Genomic DNA, 14,990 nt, shown 5'->3' with positions numbered 1-14,990 from the left:
CTGCATTTTCAGAGAGGGATCATAAGTCAAGGAAGCTCTCTATCTCGAGGATTCATTGCCAGATCTGACCACAGATTTTCAGTGCACTCATGGGGGCAGGGATAAACTATTGATGACAATACTGCAATTTATATGTTGTATACATTCTAAATTCCTCCTTTTTGTTCTAAGAAGTTCCTTCTCTGCTGACAGCCTAATCAATAACTTCTGAAATGCTGTTAGGATTGTGTTTATTTCTGATAATTGATTCAAGAGGTGAACTTATGATTGTGAACTTATAAAGCCAGTTACCTTAATGAATTTCCTTCTGCTTATGTTTCTAAAAAGCCACTTGAAGTTTTTCATCTGCTCTTAGATATTATTTTTCAGTGAATAACTGCTATTCCAAGTAATAAGCTGGTTTTGCAGAGGACTGCAGTCTTCTGAGTGCTCTAGGTGTTAGTTTGTTTATTCATTGTGTCTGACGGAATGTGCCAACAGCTAAGCTATGCCTCTGTCACTGTGGTGGCTCAATGTTTGGCTAATTTTCATTCATTATTTTCTGATAAAGGTTTGATTTATATTCCTTCAGTCTGAAGCTAGCGGTTTTGCAACAGTGAGGGGCAATGTTGCTTGCTTTGCAAGAGACTAAGTGGGAGGAGCACTCCTGACAGATTGCCAGGTGAGAGGGTTGCTGTGACTGGGGCAGGCAGTGACCAAGAGTCTTTAGGTTTCAGAAGGGAAGATGCCACCATGCACAGATCAACTCTACAACACCCACTGCTACTTTACAGTGTCTTTGTGGCTCCTGAGACAAAAAAAACATTATGTCTCCTCAAAGGAAAAACAGAGCACTTCTAGGGAAGCTCAGCATGAGCACTTGGTCTTTCACCAAAAGTTACTTGTCAAGACCATTATTCGTGCCATGCCATCAGCTTTTAGTATCTACTACTAGTCTCCTCTCTCTGGCAGATCTTTACAAAACTCTAAATCACAGCATTTTACAGGGATGGCTTCAGTGCACACAGAGAGAATTAAGCATCCCTTCTCCTGTGTGGGATCCTTCTTATCTGGTCATTTCATTGGTCAAAGTACCATTTCATCAATTATCAGTGAAGAGAGTAGTATATTAATTATGTTTGTCTGACCTTAAAGCCACTGAGCGTTGCTGTAGAGGCAGTTTTTGCATATTCACTACTGTAGGCCGTTTAGTACCAACTGCTTGCTCGAGTATATTTAGATAAATCCACTGAAGGTTTGCTTGTATAAGGATGGAAGCCAAACCACTTAAGATCCTCATAGTTCATCCCACAAGCTTCAACATGTTTAATTTTTTGTCTTGAGTTTTTGAGGATTGTTTTTTTCCTTTTTGGGCAGGTCAGTCAATCTAAGGTGCTTAGAACACTTTTGGACACCACCTGCGGAGAACGGAGGCGTAATGGGGGGTTGCTTGAAGCTCTGAACTTGGGACAAAAACCATGCACAATCTAGTGGAGAGAGTATGAATATTTGCAGTTTTAGCTTTTAGGATTCTTGAGTTGGTAATTAGACCATAGAAAGGTTATCTGTGAGACGGGGGCAATGTACTCCTGTTTCTGTTAACCATCTCTATCTTTCTTCTCCCAAATTTGTCTGTTTCTTTCCTCTCCACCCTAATACCTCTCTCATAGCCCTTTTTGATACTTCTCAGAAGATGTATTTCAAGAGTCACAAGGCACCAGTATGAAGAACCAATACCTTTAGCCTCTATCCACAAAAGATATTTGCCTCTTCATTCTTTTGGCAAGGTCTGGGTTCTGTCTTCAGCTCCACCTTTGAATCTGCTGTTTGGCTTTAGACAAGATAATTCTGTTCCTTTCCCTACCCTCTATTCTGTTTAATTTACAAACAAAGCAGGAATTGTCTCTCATTATGTGCTTATATAGTGCCTAGAACCAAAGAGGCTTTGATCTCAAAGGCTAGGCCTTTGGGTACTTTCGTAACATAAAATACTTGCCTCTTTAAGAAAGTGTGAGCCTGGCACAGCAAGTTTTGTTCTCTTTTGAAGCTTGCTAGATGAAAGAGAGAGGAAAATGGTGATTAGCAAACACTAGGCACTGTAGCATTGATGTAATACCATGTTCCACAATCCCGTTTCTTCTTTCTGGTGATCCTCTTTCAAGGAGCTCAGCTTCGCATCCTTCCACTGAGGTATTTCAGAAATGTGAAGAACCATTGTCTGTACAAAAAAACTGAGTAATACGTCACGGGCATCCTGAACTCTTACTTGAGGGGAGTGTTCCTTATCTGGTGGAGTCAAATTCAGTATGAAATAGAAGGGATTTGCAAAGGTAATTTGGGAAGCCTGTAGAGCCAGTATTTCCAGGCTCCTATTTTAATACTTTAATCATAGGCGCCATCTATTCTCATCAGTGTTAGGGAGTGTTCCCAATGCCACATTAAGGAGATAGATAAATATCCAACCATCCTGAAATTGTTTTAACAGTTTGAAGTTTTCAGGTTCCAGAAATGCAGGCAGGGATTATTTGAGACCTGAGCTTAAAGTAAATAAAATAATTAGCTTTGTATGAGTAGGAATATTAAAGATATGCTCATACAGAAGTAAATATGTTTAATCTACTGGACGCAGTGACCCTAGTATATTAACTGTGAGGACAAAATGAAGTAAGTTATCTCATTAGCTGAAATTCTTGGCTTGTCTACTAGCACTTTCAGAATTGGATGTTCTGATAAACCAGTGCGAGAGTATGTGTCAGGAGTAATATAATCATAGCAATATTACAATCATGCTAGAAGTAACTGCTGATGTAGATTTAATGAGCTGTAGAGTTAACCTATAAGAATAGAGTTCAAATTCAGAGGGCAGTACATATCTAAACATACAGGTAGAAGTGGCTGGGAAATGAATATGTAAAGTAAAACAGGATATAAGAAGGCATATTTGAGGAATGAGCTGTATTGCTAATTTTCCCAGGGGTTGGCTCTTAACTCTTCTTGTCGAAAGGCCTGTAAGTATAACAGATTGTAAGCTGTTTTTTTGTCTGTAATTTAATAGATCTTGTTGGAGGGGATTGTTTTGATTTTTTGATAATGACCTGTTGTCACCCTGCAGTAATTTCAGAATGGCTGTTGTCTAACATATGTTCAATTGGCATTAATTAATCTGCTGAGACAACAGTTGCTAGTCTGAAAGAAACCTCTATATTCACTTTTTATTCTCTGTTCTCACTTTGCTCCTCCCTGCTAGGAGGGAGTTTTGATTAAAGCATGTGTTTACTGAAGGAGTATAATCATTAAAAAAACATGCTTAGAGAAGTGTAAGAATCGTATGAACTCTATTCAAAACCTTGTTCCATCACAAATGGGAAACAATTGTGAAGTAACAATTCCATATAATTTTTTGAATAAAAACTGTAAAGAGCCATGTTTGATTAGAAATACAAACTTTCCTTATCTTATCAATCCAGTCACTGCGAAGATGGAAAAAAAAATTTAAAGCAGGCATCTCCTTTGCTGCAGGTTTGCAGTTATTGCCTTGTCTGTTAGCCAGAGAAAAGACTGCTGGTGTTTCAGGAGGAATAGAAAATGTGAAACTTCCCTGGAACAAAATTTCATTAGTGTGCATGTCCTCTACGCTGAAGACACAACCAATATGATACATGGTGTCCCTGCTGGGCTCAGTCATCAAGGAGATGTGCTTGATGGCTCTGAGATATGTCCTGCACTTGCAATACCAGATTAATATGTATGACAGGCAAACAGTGTAGGTCCAGGTTCAGTTTCTCTTCAGTGCAGGGAAAACCAAAGTGAGTCTGCAAGAGCTGCTGGGGCACATGCTGGCCCCTCTGGCACAGTGGGGGAAGACCCAGGCATGATCTCTTCTCTGGAGGGTCAAGGTCTCCTGGAGGGGAAGACATGGCGTCTCCATGCCATCGTGAATGGGGGGATAGTGTTATGTTTAAGAAAGGAGGGCTGGACTGTAGTTGAGGCACCAGACGTGTTACAGGTTTAACGCCTGGTTTGATCTCAGTCTTCCTGTAGGTCATTCTCTGCCTTCTTGTCTGTAAGCCAGACTGGTGATGCTTCCCATGTGAGCCCGGCTCACTCGGGGCGTGAGCACCAGGGCGTTATGATTGCTTATGTAAACACTTAGTAGGACAATACTGACACATACGATATAAGATCATGTAAGATCACAATTTAAGCCTCAGGTGGCATGGTTTTTCTAAACTTCTATTTCTATCTGCTTATAAGGATACTTAATTTTTTTTTTCTTTTTCCAGAATGGGCCCATTTTAAGTGTTTCATAAATATCATCTGTTCTGTTCTTAACTCTGCTTGGCACTATAATATATTTGTGGTCGCATAATAGACTTACAGTTGTTACAGCAAACCCTTACATACAAAAGGAATAGTAAAGATATATTTGTACTTTTAGCTGTATTAAAGAAGGGAATGAGAGCAGGAGCCAGCACTAACAAGTGTTACCATGTGACCCCCACCATGGACATCTGAGTTTCTGCATCTTCTCTGAGGATAGAGGTCTTGGTGCTTGGGATCTGCATGAAAATAAATCACTGATGATACGCAGTTGCTGGCTGCAGGGATTTATGAGTTCCCTGATGGTGGAAATGGTTTGCCGCTCACCTGCAGCCGTTGTCTGGATGATTTGTTATATTCAAGCCAGACCTGCTGTAGATATTTTTCCTATTACAGAGACATTATTTAAGTTTAAAGTTGGGGTTTCTGTTTGTTGTTTGACATTTCTGTGGCAGCAAAAGAACTGGTCTGAAATCATTCTTTTATGAGTATTAACTGAGTCTGCCCTAGAAGGGTTTGTTAGTCTTGTTATAACACTCAGTTTGTCTGGGTAAAGTGTTATGAGGCGATTATCTGGTCAAATGACTTCAATACCGCAGATGGAGTGGTGTGTTATGATTAAGGAGGTCATGTTTGGTCTTGCTCAAAGAACATTGCTTTTGGCATAAATTTTGGGAAATGTCTGCCTGCTCACTGCATACGCATTTCTAACACTGCTTCACTGAGGGACATCAGGGAGAGTGATGGTTATTTGCAGTCTTGTCTTGTCTGCTAGAATGAATATTTCTACATTGTGGCTTGAAAAGGTTTCCAGTCACATATCATATCTACCATATGACCCTTTCTAGCTACTGAATTCAGGACAGCTTATGATGTAGTTTCATTACCATATATCTAATGTTCATTAAAACAATAGTCAAGGGGTGGAGGGGAGTGTGTGTGTGTGTGCGCGCACGAGAGAGAGGGTGGGAGGAAGGGAGGGAACATACAAACAAGGCTTGACTCTGCTGTTGCATATACCAAATCAAAATGCTGGTTTCCTAGTAGCTTTATCTGCAGGGCCAGATTTAGGCTTAAATTATAGCATAGTTATATTTTATTTTTTATTTTTTTAAGTATGAAGGATCAGGCACTTTATACTATGGGATTGTTTCTACCTGGTGTCAAGTGGTCATCTTGGTTTTGGTTTTTTTTTGAGGGAGAAATACATACATAGGAGTCCATGATAGTTTGTAATCTCATCAGTATTCCCTGTGAGTTTTAGGATCTTTACTGATGTCTTTGTAAAAATACATTCCAGAAATATGTATAAACCTTTAAACTTGCTCAGCCATCTGTGTTTTGAACTTCACAGATAAACTATTGTGTGAATTTCCTGTTTATGATTTTGAAGGTAGATAAATTCAAAATTTAGCATCTCAGAAGTCCCATGAAATTTTCTTTGAGGGCTTTCAAATGAATTCAATAGCCAGGCAAATTTGCTGAGGCACAGCATGACAAGCAGGGTTAGGTGATCTTTTGAAAAGCTAATTGTTTTCTAACATCTGACTCTTGCAAATGGCAAAATTGAAGTGAATCAGTCAAGTCAGCTTTCCTTTAGCCATAGCCATAGATCATACACATGGAATGTGGAAAGACCAGAATTATTCGTAAAGACATTAAAGGGAGGGGTTGTGTAATATATCCCTTTTTTATGTCGTTAACTGTTGAGACAGCCAACTCTGCAAACCATGATTTTCCTATGAACTCAGGGGCCCATTGTGACCTCTGAAATCACCTTAGCTGGCCAAGCAAAGGCTCTGAGCACTGTTTACCACACTGAACAAATAGATTTAGGGATTGCCACCCAAATATTTGCATTAACTTTTTACTAACACAGACAATGAATAAGCTCTTCCTTTGGCCCACTCCATAAATTTTTGAAGTGATGAGGGCCAATGTGAGAGGCTGCACTGACTGCAGCCCAAATAAGTGGCGTGAATGGCCTGTGTAATTAAATCGGATGCTAATTTGCATGGTGTCCAGAGAACTTTGATCCCTAGGAAGACTGCATCATGCAAAGTGAACGGAAATTGTGACTGCTTTGTTTGTCTTCTATTTTAGACTGAAAACCCAATCTAATTTCCTTCCAAAGCTGTTCCACTGACCTCAGAGCTGAGGCACGGAGAGGTCAAACAACTTCCCCTGGTCAAACAGGGTGCATGTGGCATAGACTGGGAGAGCGTCCAAAGTCCTGGTCCTGTGTAAGGCTGTCTTTAGTGTGACAAAAGCCGCTCTGTTTAAGCACATCTAGTCATTTGTCTGGGTTGTATGTATGGGTCAATTTTCTGAAATACTATAATGTGGCAGAGTAATGCAACTCCAGCCGCTTGTAGCAGAGCGCTACAAAAATGTGATTATTAATTGATATCTGATCCTGGAATTCCCTGCTGAAACTCAGAGAACAACACTGCGTATGGCACACTGTAAAATCTCTTCCCAGCGGTTCTGCGCTCTTGCGTTCTGGAAATATCTATTGATAATCTGCGTTTATTTAGATTTGTCTGTGCCAGGATCTCAAGGTACTGGTGCTGAGTGTCCGCCTGTGATATTCTTATGAAGCCATTTAGTAATTAATTTCTACTTCATAGATGGGGACAGGAAATGAAACCTTCTTGTCAAACATTCTGAAACCTGTTTGTTTAAAATTAAGCAACTATATTCATAATTAAGCAACTGAATTAAGGAAGGTCAGTCTTCCGAGGTGCTCGTGACTTCAGCAAACAGGAACAGACACCAGTCAGAGAACAACTGCTAAGCACACACTTTATACAGGCTGTTTACTGTTTAAAAAAGAAGACAGGATGAAGCCTAAACTTGGGTGTGTTCATCCAAATGTGATACAACACTGTTCTGTAACCTGTAGCCGCCCCAATACCTATTGCAAGGCTTCTAACCACGCTTTCCTGTTTACTGAAAAATATTTTCCTTCCTCTGGCTCCTTTTTGCAGCCCTAGACCAGCAGGGACTGAGGCAGTGCACTACGCTAAGCCTCCCTTACCCGTTCTAGCAGTAGGCCTCAAAGCCAAGGGGAAACTGCTGGCAAAGAAAATCCCCTGCTCCTTATCCTGCCCAGGGCTGTGAATCCTGTTATAGAAGCACTTTGTATATGTGGATGTCAGCTGGAAAAGTTTCTGGGCTTTGCAAATGTAATTGGCAATTTTACCGAGCCCTACTCATAGAGTCTAGTTTCAGCATCTGTGTGCTGGATGCAATGGCAAGCAGTCTTCCTCCTGCTTTTTTTGCCCACTGCTAAAGAGTTACTGCATTGGAAGACTAGAAATTAGAGGCAAGGGAAAAATATGAGCTTGGAAAAATAATTCCTCAAAATACAATGTGTTACAGAGGTGTGCTCTCTCCATGGAGGAGTTTTAAACTACATGGGGCTTGGTAAATATTTGATATTTATTTAGTTATGTTTTCCTTCTGCTGTACAGCATCTTTGCAATTCTAAATATAAAATGATCATTGTTGGGTACTTATCACATGCTTGTTACTGCCATTATTATTTTTAGGAAAAAAAAAGGTTTTGGGGTTACACATATGGGGAGGAAATGTGTGAATCCAAATATTGTTGCATTGTGCTAGCTCTTGAGAAACTTAAAAGCAAACCTTGTTAGTGACTGGAATGCAGGTGCTGATCAGTAAGAGTCTGAAAAGTTGCATTTATTTATTAATGTGCATAAATTCAATTTGATGCTATAATTCTGTATACAGGCAAAAACACTTAAAAATCCAATTATTAACCTTGATGTCCAAATGTAGTGTTGTTCCAGATGTTAGTGGTATGGCTCCTTGTTTATACCATTTCTCAGCAGATGTTATGTTTGAAAAAATGACTCAGATGGGTGGTACTGGTATTTGATGCAGAATCTACCCCCACGGGGCATGTAATTATATAAATGCAGCCCAGTAAGTATCATTTGATCAGGACAGCTAACCAAATAACATTCCTTCAGACTGATGTAAATTAGAAAGGGCAAATGTTATCACAGTTTCCTGACAGAACAGACTGTTTTGACTTTTATTACATATTTTTAAATCAAGAGATATAGAATTACACAACTTTTTTTTTTTTTTTTTTTTTTTACCTTTTCCATCCATTTACAAATAAGAAATCTAATCCTGCCAATATGTGTGCACATGCATAACTTCACTTATGCAACTAATCTTTCCAAAATAAGTAAACTACTCTTTGGAGTAAAGGTACATACATGAATACGTTTTTGCAGCTGTGGTTCTACAGGCAGCATACTCCTGAGACCTCACTCCTGTTGTCCTTTAGTAGGCAAAAATTAGTGGAATTACAGGAATGCAGAAAAAGGGTCCAAAAGCGCAGGCTGAATTTCAGTTTTGGAATGGAGCAAGCGCTCAGAAATGCACCCGCGAGCTCACCCATGGTGCAGCTTTGGTTTGGTTGTATTCTGTTGCTAGTCACAGCTTGTCAGGGCAGCTGAGTTCAGCCAGCGAATATAGCTGCAAATGACGATAGAGTTTAGCAGAATATTTGTTTTGACCGTGGTAGGTGCTCTCATCAGACTGTGGTCATCTGTGCTGGGCTGTAGTTTTGGCTGTACCACAGAATGAATGCAGAACTTCTAAGTGCTTTTCCTTGCTCAACCTCTATTTGCTATCTGTTTTCCTGTTTTTCTTTCTTTCTGGCTTTTTCATTTGGTTTATATTTCTGCTTCCCCCCTCCTCTCCCTCCCACACCCTTCCTTTTCAGTTTTAGGGGAAAATTGCTGCGTGAAAAACTGTGTTGTGCTTGTAAGTTCCAGAAGCTTTTCCAACAGAAGAAAACTGAGACACTGTCTTTTTTTTCTTTTTTTTTTTTTAAAAGAAAAAAAAGCTAGTCAGGCATCTCCGGTGACTGAATCAGTAAGACATTTCCAGCTATAGCTTTTACAGTCTGTGTTGTTCTCCTGGGAGGCTTTATTTTCTTTCATGTGTTACCTTTTTCTCAGATCATTAGTGGAATAATACCACAGTGGTATGCCTTTCCCCTGAAATATGCTCCATATGTTTCCGCCTCTCCATCCCTTGCTGCTGGAGAATTTCCTTCTTTTGTGGTGTGGCAACTACATTGACTAGCTGTAGCTTTAAGGAAGGCTGGGAAGCAGCTCCCATGTTTTCCCTACCCTTATTCTTGGAAATTTTGATATTTTTCAGGTTCATCCTCTGCCCAAAGTTAAGTGATCCACTGTGGTCAACAAAGAGGTAAAAATATTTGTATTATTGAATGAAACACAGGGGCCCAATTTAAAATTCAGCTCTGCATTACTAAAGTGTAGTTCTTACAATTGGGGCTCAGCAAAGCATTTCAGCATGAACTTGAGCCCCCTGAATTCAGCAGGATTTATGCATAAACTTGGAATTAAGTCTATATTAAAGGGATGAATATATGTATGTGCTAACCTTTTGAAAGACCAAGCTAGTTTTGTTATTCACTACTGCAAAAACTTCCAAAAAAATTGCAGCTCCAAAAGATGCAGGGAGAGTTTATTATCCTAGAAGGTGTTTTCTTATCAAATGAGGAGGAATAAATTCACTAGCAAATTCATGTCAAAAAAGACAATAATATAATCTAAGCACCTGACTGCCTCAGGAGTTAATGCAGTTCTCACAGTAGCCTATGGTTTAAGGCTGTGAAATCTGTAGCAGAGCCAACGTTTCCTGAGTTCAAGTATTGTCTTAGCTGGAAGACCCAGATTCCTTGTTTTAATCCATTATCTTTTCTCATTAAAGTTTGAAGAGAATTGGCAGTGATTCAGCTTTGCCAGTCAATTAAAAAAGGGTCTAAATAGGTTAACTTATAAATCAGAAAGTTTGATTTTTTTTTTTAACATGTTGCTGTGTAATAAACTCGCTTAGGGTCTGTTGTTTCAGATGTTTTGTTTTTCTGTGGCAGAAGAGAAAATGATTAACATTTTATAGCACCGAGTTTTCATTGCAGTTTTAATTAAACCTGTGAATTCTGCATGATAAAAAGAAACTTAAGATCCTACCTACATTAATTTCTCTGCTTTAATGTTTCAAGTGTCAATGTAAATTGTTTTTAGAAATCAGAGTATTAGATCTACTATTTCTAGCCAGTAACATGAGGCGTTTTATTCATTATGTCATTTTCTGGCACACCAGTCAATATTCGTGGACAGTTTTCCTTGTTGATGAGGCTTACATTCGTCCGGCTTCTTTGTTTGCAGACTTGGAAATTAAGAACTAATTTTCCACTACATTTCTTGAAATGGGTCTCTAACCCATAGAGCATCTATGAGAAAGGTATTTATTTATTTCTTAAGTGCTGAGCGTCTTTCAGTGTCAGTATTCCAGATGAAAATAAGGATGTTAAACCTTCCCGGGTCTCACTGACACTGGTAAAGATGGATCCGTTCCAGCAAAGTCAAATGGGTGGATGTGAGCTCAGGCCTAGTTCACTGTTGTTTTGTTAAATTTTTATATTATCTATGGAGTAACTTCTTAATGGCTAGATTCTGACACCTTCATAGGTGTTATAACAACTGTATTGTGCCCCAAAGAAGTCCTACTGAAGTCAGCAGCACTGCTGGGCAGCAAGTCCAGCATCCAGCCTTAGGATGACAGAGAGGAAGAAGCGCATGTACTTTCAGTTGCTTGAGAAACCACTGTCTATGATTTTGTTAACTATAATTTGAGGGGAGGGGGTTAGCAATCCGGAAAAAAAAAGCTCTCTGGCATTTTTAACTGCACTTTTTGCCTACATAGATGCTTGGTTCTTCTCTGATTTCTGCTACAGATATGATCCATAAAAGTTGCTTCTAACAGGAACAGAGCAGTAAAATACCAAAATTAATTAGAAAAGAATACAGTCAGTACTTCAGTAAAACTTTGCAGCTGAGGATCTCACAGAAATTTATCAGTAATATTGTGCTCAGTGCCCTCTGCTAAGAAATGAATGCAAGGAATACAGTTCTTGAAGATTTCAAGTGTTCTTTGACTTGATCTGAGTATTACTTGAAATATCTGCAGCCTAAAATACCCTACAAGCTTTGTACTAATAATTGACAGCTAAAAAGCGATAGGTATGTGAAACAGTCAATGTATTTATTTTATGACCAAGAACTCAAAAGAATTACAGGTTACTATTTGCGGTGCAGTAAAACAGTTCCCCTTTGACAATTCTGTTTCTTTTCCTCCCCAGAAAGCAGCTGTGCAGCATGGAATTCGAAGATTTTGAGAATTACTCTTATATGTACGACCTGTCTGAGGAAGATGAATCACCCCAGTCCTCCCTCAGCATTGCCCATATGATTTCCCTTTCCTTTTACAGCGTGGCATTTCTGCTGGGAGTGCCAGGTAATGCCATTGTCATCTGGTTTATGGGCTTTAAGTGGGATAAATCTGTCTCTACACTCTGGTTCCTCAATCTGGCCATTGCAGATTTCATCTTTGTTCTCTTCTTGCCCCTTTATATTACATACGTGGCAATGGGCTTCCACTGGCCTTTTGGGAAGTGGCTCTGCAAAATGAACTCATTCATTGCACTACTTAATATGTTTGCCAGTGTTTTCTTCCTGACATTCATCAGCCTTGACCGCTACATCCGCCTAGTCCACCCAGTCTTTTCCTACAAGTATCGGACTGTAAGGAACACCCTCATTCTTAGTGGGATCATTTGGATCTCGGCTGCAATTATTGGTGGCCCTGCCTTATACTTCAGAGACACAACTACAGTTCTCAACAACATCACCCTTTGCTACAACAACTTCCATGTGCATGACAGAGAACTCATTCTGCTGAGACACCACATTCTCATCTGGGTGAGACTTGCATTTGGTTACCTCTTTCCACTAGTGACCATGGTCATTTGCTACTCACTGCTGATTGTCAAGGTAAAGAGGAGAACTGTACTGACTTCCAGCAGGCTTTTCTGGACCATCATTGCTGTAGTCGTAGCTTTTTTTCTTTGCTGGACACCATATCACATATTCAGCATTGTGGAGCTGTCTGCTCACCATGATGAAAACTTGCATGGCTTATTACAGGATGGCATTCCCCTCTCCACTGGCCTTGCTTTCATCAACAGTTGCCTTAATCCAATCCTCTATGTTCTGATTAGCAAGAAGTTCCAGGCCCAGGTCAAGACGACTGTCTCTGAAGTGCTAAAATTGGCACTGTGGGAAGTGAGCCGCTCGGGGACTGTCAGTGAGCAGCTGTGGAGCTCAGACAACACCCATGCGCCTGCGTGCTATTGCGAAACTGCTCAGTGACCACTCTTGTCACCATCCCTCTCCAAAATAACTGGCAGGAGATTTGGAGATGTTCTTGTCTTCACATCTGCCATCAGATGTGCAATCTTTGCATATACATTTTTATGTAAACAGCTGGCTGAATTGCGTGTGCTGCTTTCTTTGGAAGGTTTTTACAGGACGCATCATTTGGGTGTGGTGTGGTTGCAAAGAGCCTGAACTGAAAGCTGTCAAAATAAGTAGAACTGCTCTAATTGAGTTTTTGAACAGGAATGTGAATATTTCTGTTATTAATCCTGTTTTTTCTGTTGTAGTTCCATACCTTGTTCATATAAAAAAAATCCCCACCTAATAATAATATTCTTCCTTGTCATCACTGACAATGCTCTAGATCTGGGCATCCTCATCCCATCCTGGCCATGATGACAGCCCTGAGTGTCTAGCACTGCTTAAGAAAGAAATCTCCTGGCCACATCCCAGCTAAGCAAAGCTGTTAGTGGCTCCCCTTTCCAGTCAGAGAAGGATCCCGATATAGAGAACACTGAATTGTTGCCTTCTCTTGTTAAAAAAGAATGACACAGAAATAAATTCTGATTTCTCCCATTGCTCTTTGCCTTACACACAAATAGGTAAGACAGGAATCGCTGTGCTTGCTGGTCACTTACTCCTTATTCTTTTGTTCTTATTACTAGTTGGGTATACAATACTGAGGAGGTTTCAAATAAGTATTTGGCTCATTTGAAATGTGAGCAAAATTAGTAGAAATGTTTCTTTGAGAAGCTGAGTTTAAAGGCCCCCTGCCACACGCACACTTTCTCTAGACTTCAGGTTTAAAGAGGTTCATGACAATCAGTTGCCCTTTATTGCTCTCACAAAAAGGTTAAGAAGTAATTTAACATTTTGTTTGCCTTAATGCAAACCTTCTAAAAATGGATACAGTGAATTCAGCAGTTCTGTTACAAGCCTGTAGCCAAATTCAGACTTCTCTGCCAAACTAGAGGCAGGGCAATATACCTGGGAAATAACATCCACTCCAGTAAGAAAGAGGCAACAGTCCTAATAAAGTTATTTCCACTCCAACTTGTTGCTTGCTGTAGAATCACACATCCACCAATGCACATATATATGCGCTAAGTAGAGTGGACCAATATCTGAGGCAAAATTATTGAATTAAGCTGAATGTGAAATGAAACTCTATTAAAAGTAGGAGCATAAATTTTGTGTAAATTTGACCAGTGTTTCCTTGTTACTGGCCACGAAATGCGGAATAAAACAGCTTTTCAGATGACCTACCTAGTTTCTATGGCCTGGCAACACATATAAGGCCTTATTTACAATATAAATGTTACTTATATGTAAATACATTTCATACAAAAGCAAATATTTATATATACACACACATGCACACGAGTGCATCTGTATATTGGTAGTTGTACAAATAGAAACAGTCTGACTGTGGTCTGTAACTATATTTCTTTAGGCTCTGGTTTAAAAGTTGGAGAGTTAAGACAGGATCAGTGGAATTTCAGTGTATTTAACTTTGGGCTGGAAAGTTGGTAGGCAGCACTCTTTCCTCTGAGTCACTCGCTGCCTGGTACATGTGACTCATGATAGCCTTTTGGCACCACACTAAATATGCCTAAATCAAACATTTTGCATTTTTTCTTCACATATCCCCCGATATCCTTCTAAGAATGCTGTGTTAGTGCTATGCTCCTGACTGTACTCCAAGTGGAGTAATAAAATTTTGTTGTCTCTGAAGAGTGTGTTCATTTGCTTTTGTCAGCAGCAGTATGGAATGATTGTCTACATTCTTAGAAAAGCTCCTTTGCAAAGATTTTGCAAGATGAAAGAAACTCTATCCTTTTTTCTACTTCAGGAATTAAGATTTATTTCAATTTTCACCTTGCATGTCAGCTACATGAGCATGAATATTGATATATTGATATATAAAGAACTTGATTTTGAAATATATGTATGCTCTGTCCTGTATCTTTTTTGTATGTTCCTATACAACAAGTTTTCTTCTGTCTTCAAGAAAAGGAATACCAAAGAATTTGTACATGCATGCTGAGCATAAACAAAACACATACAAAAATAAAATCCAGTTTTGGCATGCCAGGTGCATGGCTCACATAATGCTGTATTTTAGGAAAGTTACAATCTATAAATCAAACCATTATATCTACTTAGAGCTTTAATTTCAAGGTCAAAGAAAGAGGTTAAAGGTCTGAATAAGAAGTGCTTTGAATGGAATGTCAAAAAGGGTGATAGCCAAGGATAATAAAAAATACATTCTTTTTTGATGTAGCATTTGGTAATCTCTTGTTTTTAACAGCAACATGTGAGAATCACTAAAAGCAAGCTACATGACTAGTAAAAGCAACAGCTATAGGACAGCCAGAGAAGGGAGACTGTGCATTAAGG

General features: G+C 39.4%; 1 protein-coding gene across 7 annotated transcripts in view; it reads left to right on the top strand.

The window, feature by feature from the left end:
- CMKLR2 (chemerin chemokine-like receptor 2) overlaps positions 1-14,324 on the top strand; it is a 28,109-nt gene extending 13,785 nt beyond the window's left edge. For 5 of the 7 annotated variants that reach the window (XM_067298793.1, XM_067298792.1, XM_067298791.1 and 2 more), the window contains 2 exons: positions 9,508-9,555; positions 11,516-14,324. In XM_067298793.1, coding sequence (XP_067154894.1) covers positions 11,532-12,584 — 1,053 coding nt within the window. In that variant the 5' untranslated portion in view covers positions 9,508-9,555; positions 11,516-11,531 and the 3' untranslated portion in view covers positions 12,585-14,324. Of the gene's footprint in view, positions 1-9,507; positions 9,556-10,541; positions 10,618-11,515 lie in introns of all 7 variants that reach the window. The other 2 variants (XM_067298794.1, XM_067298798.1) reach the window with 2 other exon arrangements.
- Positions 14,325-14,990: the final 666 nt, after the last annotated feature.

Source organism: Apteryx mantelli, chromosome 6 (genome assembly GCF_036417845.1).
Source record: "Apteryx mantelli isolate bAptMan1 chromosome 6, bAptMan1.hap1, whole genome shotgun sequence".
NCBI lineage: Eukaryota > Metazoa > Chordata > Aves > Apterygiformes > Apterygidae > Apteryx > Apteryx mantelli.
Note: the sequence above shows the minus strand (reverse complement) of the source record. Positions and strands in the feature narration are given on the sequence as shown.